This window comes from Rutidosis leptorrhynchoides, chromosome 9 (assembly GCF_046630445.1).
Source record: "Rutidosis leptorrhynchoides isolate AG116_Rl617_1_P2 chromosome 9, CSIRO_AGI_Rlap_v1, whole genome shotgun sequence".
NCBI classification, from domain to species: domain Eukaryota; kingdom Viridiplantae; phylum Streptophyta; class Magnoliopsida; order Asterales; family Asteraceae; genus Rutidosis; species Rutidosis leptorrhynchoides.
The window spans coordinates 202,174,280-202,180,297 of record NC_092341.1 but is presented as its reverse complement, the minus strand read 5'-3'; the positions used below and the strand labels follow the sequence as shown (position 1 = coordinate 202,180,297).

General features: G+C 34.3%; 2 protein-coding genes across 2 annotated transcripts; both read right to left on the bottom strand.

The window, feature by feature from the left end:
* Positions 1–236: 236 nt before the first annotated feature.
* LOC139868494 (uncharacterized) lies at positions 237–713 on the bottom strand. The gene is made up of 2 exons (XM_071856829.1): positions 567–713; positions 237–416 (listed from the first exon to the last, which is right to left on the bottom strand). Exons 1-2 carry the CDS (start codon positions 711–713, stop codon positions 237–239), a joined length of 327 nt encoding a protein of 108 aa, XP_071712930.1.
* Positions 714–731: 18 nt separating this feature from the next.
* On the bottom strand, positions 732–2,081 carry LOC139868493 (uncharacterized). Its single transcript, XM_071856828.1, has 2 exons — positions 1,918–2,081; positions 732–1,653 (listed from the first exon to the last, which is right to left on the bottom strand). The coding sequence occupies exons 1-2, from the start codon at positions 2,079–2,081 to the stop codon at positions 732–734; spliced, it is 1,086 nt and encodes a 361-aa protein (XP_071712929.1).
* Positions 2,082–6,018: the final 3,937 nt, after the last annotated feature.

Here is a 6,018-nt window from a genome sequence, read left to right as displayed (position 1 = left end):
CTTGAGTTTCTAGAAATTATGTAATTTCGTGATATTCCTAGGTCAATCAAGACATAAATCATTAAGTTTACTCGTCAAGTCAGAAATTGAAATTTTTAAAGAAGTCAAACTAGATATCCTAAGTCGAAAAGCTAGGGTTATGACATTACCTACCCATTAAGAAAAATTTCGTCCTCGAAATTTAAGAAGTACTTCGATTATCGAATAGATGAGGATATTTCTGCCTTATACAGTCCTCACGTGAACTCTGGACCTCTATGTGCATTCCAACGGACTTTAACAATCAGAATCCTACTATGCTTCAACTTTTTCACTTCACGATCCATCACTTCTATTGGTTCCTTGACAAAATGCAATTTGTCATCGATTCTTAGTTCCTCTAAAGGAATTGCTAAATTCACATCTGTTAAACACTTCTTCAAGTTCGAAACATGAAATGCATTATGAATACCACTAAGCTCCGGTGGTAGTTTTAATTTATATACAACTGGACCAATTTTCTTAGTAATCACAAAAGGTCCTATGTATCTCGGACTTAGTTTTCCTCACTTCCCAATTCGTATTACTCCCTTCCATGGAGATACTTTGAGCATGAGTTTATCACCCTCTTGAAATTCCAACGGTTTCCTTCGAATATCCGCATAGCTCTTTTGTCTACTTCTTGCAGTCTTCAACCTTTCTTTGATCTGAAAGATTTTTTTCGATTGTTTCATGTATGATCTCTGGGCCTGTCAATTGTGTATCACCAACCTCACTCCAACACAGTGGTGATCTACACTTTCTTTTCCGTATAGGGCCTTAAATGGTACGGCTCCTGGAACTAAATTAATCTGAAATTCGACTTGCCTATCCGGAGGTAGACTTGGCAAATTTTCTGGGAATACTTGTGGAAAATTTCGGACAATTGGAACGTCTTCTAACCGAATTTCTTTGGTTTTAAGTTCATTTTCATGTGCGAAAATAGCTAGATATCCCTTCATCGGATATTTTATAGCTTTCATGCAAGAAATGATATTGAGATTCATCTTAACTCTATCTCCTTGGATCATTAATACCTCACCACTCTCGAGAGGTATACGGATAGACTTTTCCTTACAATTAATGTCCGCACAATTCTTGGACAACCAACCCATACCAATGACAACATCGAAACTTCCTAACTCTAAGGGCATTAAATCAACTTCAAACATATTGTTTGACCGATTCAAAACACAACCTCTCATAATCTTATCTGTTTTTATTAACTTACCATTTGCCAATTCTATAGCATATCTGGTGTCTAAGGCGGTTAAAGGCCTATTAATTGCAACAGTAAAATCTTTGGCTATAAAACTTTTATCAGCACCGGTATCGAATAAAATAGATGCTAAACAATTATCAAGAAGGAACGTACCCGTGACTAACTCTGGGTCCTCACGAGCTTCTTTAGTGGAGATTTGAAAAGCTCGACCCTTAGCCACTTCTCCCTTCTTCGCCTTAGGACATTCTTTCTTGAAATGCCCTGCTTGCCCACAATTGAAGCAACCACTCTGTTTCCCCTTTTCATTATTATCATTTCCTAACAAATGAACTCTACAATCCTTCGCGAGATACCCTTGCTTCTTACATCGCTGGCAGACTATAGTACACGTCCCAAAATGATGTCGCGTACATCTATTTCAATATGGTTTCTTCCCTTCATAACAATTGCTTGAACTCCTAACTTTGTTGTTTCCTTGCTTCTTGGAAATTCCTTCTTGATTCCCATTCGAATTATGCTTCTCAATCGTGATCTTCACATCCATTTTGACATTGATTGGCTAACGTTGCACTACTTGCGCCATTAAATCATGTGGCATTCGGATTGCACTCTGGATTGTCTCTTGCTTTGATGATAGAACATTCCCTCGAATGTCTTCTGACAAACCCTAAATATACCTCTCAACTTTCTTATATTTAGGGGTAACCATAGTTGGGCACATTAAAGCTAATTCCAAGAATCTACTAGTATATCTTACGATATCAGCTCCTTCAAGTTTTAAGTTCCACAACTTGGTTTCTAGCCTTTGAATTTTGTTCTGTGGACAATACTCATCGATCATTATCTTCTTAAATGTAATGACCCGGAATTTTCCGACCAAATTATACTTATGAGATTAATATTTACATAAATTAAACCATACCAACATGATAAGCAATCCAAATTGTTAAGACTTGTGTTTTTGAAAAGAGTTTTACACAACGTTTGACCGTCCAATATGACCGATGATATCACGAACTATATAACATATGATAATTATACGTTTTTGTATATATATGTATTTATATATATTTAACATGATCTAAGGATGGTTTAACATCTCATTGTGTACTAATGACAATGAGTTATAAGTATATTTTGAAACTACTAACTTAAGTTTTCAAAACGATAACTATACGTAACATTCTTTGATATATATACTTATAATCTATAATGCTTATACATGTATCGTATATATAATGTATTTAATCATTTTTTAAGGACTTAAATACATAAAACAATATAAGTATATTCACAAAAGATAGCTATATTTGAATTCTCGTTCCGTTTCCTCAAGATTTCTATACGTATATCTAGGGTATATGTACCCGTATCATACCCAGCTTCTATACATATTTACTATTGGTATATACACATAAAATCAACATCCTAATCAACATTATTACTGTCCTAGATATGAGGTAACTAGGATTTGTCAAGTAGTATGAATTATTAGTAAGAAAACAAAATTAGGAATCCTTTTCTTTCTTTATAAACTAAAAACGTTTTTATAAATGAACACCATTTTTTCACTCCATTTTCTCATACCTACACCCTCATTTCTCTCTCAAAATACTCCTAACTTCATAATTGATCATCTCCAAGCATTTTTTCCATCATTTAGCTTCAATTACAAGCCTTAAACACCATAAGAAAACTCTTTCAAGAACATATCAAAATAACCACCCATTTGAAGAAGTTTACTTCCAACCTTTTGATCTAACTCCACCACTCTTTGATTCCAAGATTATTTCTTATCTTTTGTAGTAACTTTATCCAAGTAACTTGAGGTAGTAACCTTGTTCATAATCTTATTCAATTCATATTCATATAGCTATCTTATTTTGTGGTATAAAATTTTAACAACAAGAACATAGTTTGAATGATTTCAAACTTGTTCGCAAACTAAATAGATCCTTGTAACTTGAATTTTAAAACACTTCAAGACCTGTAATATATCATAATGATATGCTAACCTAAAAAGATATAACTTGGTTTTACAAAGAACATCTTAAAAACTGAATCTATGTCGTCGGAGTGCAACCGGGGGCTGTTTTGGGTTGGATAATTAAAAACCATCTTGAACTTTGAATTGGAAGTTCATGTTTTGCAAAAATGATATTTCTTATGAATATGTTAACACGTAAAAATTTCATGGTTTAACTCAAAGTGTAAGTATTTTTAGAAAAATGATCATTAAATGTTGTTTTTATGATGGAAAATGACCACTTTCATAAGTTTCACCAAAGTTTGACCTATAACCTATGATTTCGAATACAAACTAAGGTATTTTCAGTTCATATTCTTATAATTTGACTCGATCCAAGGAAGTGGCAAGTTGAACCAACAAAAACGGAGTTGTAATGAAGAAACTACGACTAAAACAAGATTGGGTATCCGAAGCTAGTTTAGCTACGAAAATATTTGGAGAAAAAGTAAATTAATCATATCTTTTCTAATTAATATGATATTTTATATATAATTACTTATGATTTGATTTTATATATTTTAGGACCACCCGTAAACAACACGAGAAGATTAATCATAAGACCTCATGATTGTACGCAACACGTCATTTGACAACACGGTACTTTATGTACGCAACACGTCATCTGACAACATGGTACCATGGGTCGAGATTAATTCTGATCAATACGAATATGATGGGGTCTTTATTTATTTTATTTAAGCAACTAATTGTGGACCACTAACATCGGACTGCTAACTACGGACTAAGAAAATATTAAAAGTATTAAAAGTATATATATATGTAACGATTACTTAAAAAGAAAATATGTTGATATATTATATATATGGTTAGGTTCGTGATATCTATCGGAGACCAAGTCGAATTAAATACCTTCAAGGAAAAAGTGAGTTTCATTTGCTCCCTTTTTAATTGCTTTTGCAATATATATTTTTGGGCTGAGAATACATGCGCTGCTTTTATAAATGTTTACAAAATAGACACAAGTACTTAAAAATATATTCTACGTTGAGTTGTACCACTGGCATATTTCTCTGTAGCTTGGTAACTACTATTTACATGGGTATTGTAAACGCGAATCCTGTTGATAGATCTATCGGGCCTGACAACCCCAACCGGACTGGACGACCAGCATTCAACGGTTGCACAGTACTTCATTTTGGTGACTACACTTGGTACGGTGTACTGAGATTTCATAATAAAGGGAATATGCGATGTTGATTAAATGTTAAGTATGGTTACCAAGTGCTCAACCACTTAGAATGCTTTACATACACTTGCGAGTGTATTATGTTTATGATTATGAAATCTTGTGGTCTATTAACATATTGAAATGATTGTTATGATAAATCTATGAACTCACCAACCTTTTGGTTAACACTTTAAAGCATGTTTATTCTTAGGTACGAATTAAGTCTTTCGCTGTGCATTTGCTCAATATAAGGACATTACTTGGAGCCGATCATCGCAATGGGACCAAATGTTGATGACTTCGTCCAGGTGGATTAGGACGGGTCATTTCATTTGGTATCAGAGCGGTGGTCGTAGCAAACCAGGTCTTGCATTAGTGTGTCTAACTAGTAGTTGTTAGGATGCATTAATGAGTCTGGACTTCGACCGTGTCTGCATGTCAAAAGTTTTGCTTATCATTTCTAGTCGGAAATCATCTGCTTATCATCCTTAGGAAATTACCTGCTTATCATTCATAAGTCTAGACACGTTTTACTGCATTTACTGCATTGATATTGTATAGACGAATTCTTATCTTAACATATCTGTTATTGCGAACTTTGACTGATATCTTTTCAAAGATTCTCCGTAATTTAGGGGATTTTGGTATTATATATACATATGTAAATTATGTATTGAAGAGTACCAAATCTAACTCCTATAATCTATTCCATAACAAAAATTCATTTTCCCCATTATACAAGATGGATTCCGCATCTAGTTCGAATTCTTCAGATTCCGACAGTTATGCCGATATGGATTTCCATTCGGGCTCCTAAAGCAGCGTCACCGGAATGGATCAACCAATTTCCCATCATCTATTCTGGATGAATTGGGGATGGGTTCGTAATATACTAAATCACTGGAGATAAGAAGAAGGTGATCCATTCCATCCACCAAATTGCCCTCTTGGCGATGAACCTGAAGCACTTACCGGCGAACCTATTCGAAACACCATTTTCTCTCTCATTTCTAGAGTATCTCGTCACGATTATATACTATCCCATATTACAAATCTTGTTCATTCGCTCGCTCCAATCGCCAATCATCCCGGTGTACTAGCAGAAGTTAACAAACTTCGCGCTCGCGTGACGGCTTTGGAGAACATGGTGCGAAGGTTGCAAATACCAGCAGCAGCACCAGCAGCAACACCAGTAGCATAATCAGCACCACCATCAATAACATCAACAATACCATCATCACCACTAACAAACAACATCCGCATCACACGTCTCGATATCATAATCTGTCCCACAAACATCAACATCATACGCACCATAGATACCAAGGAGTACCAACAATAATGAACGATGAAGTATTGATCCATAACTTCATTGATATTCTACGAAGAATATGTGGTTTCAAAAAGTTTTAGAGATTTCTTATTCTAGCTCAAACCGAAAAGCAAATGAGATTAATATCATATTAACTTATTAAATTCATGATTTCATCTGAAGAAAATATATATGTATATATGTTTTCATAAAGATTGTAATTAAAAGTTCTTTTGTACAAAATATTA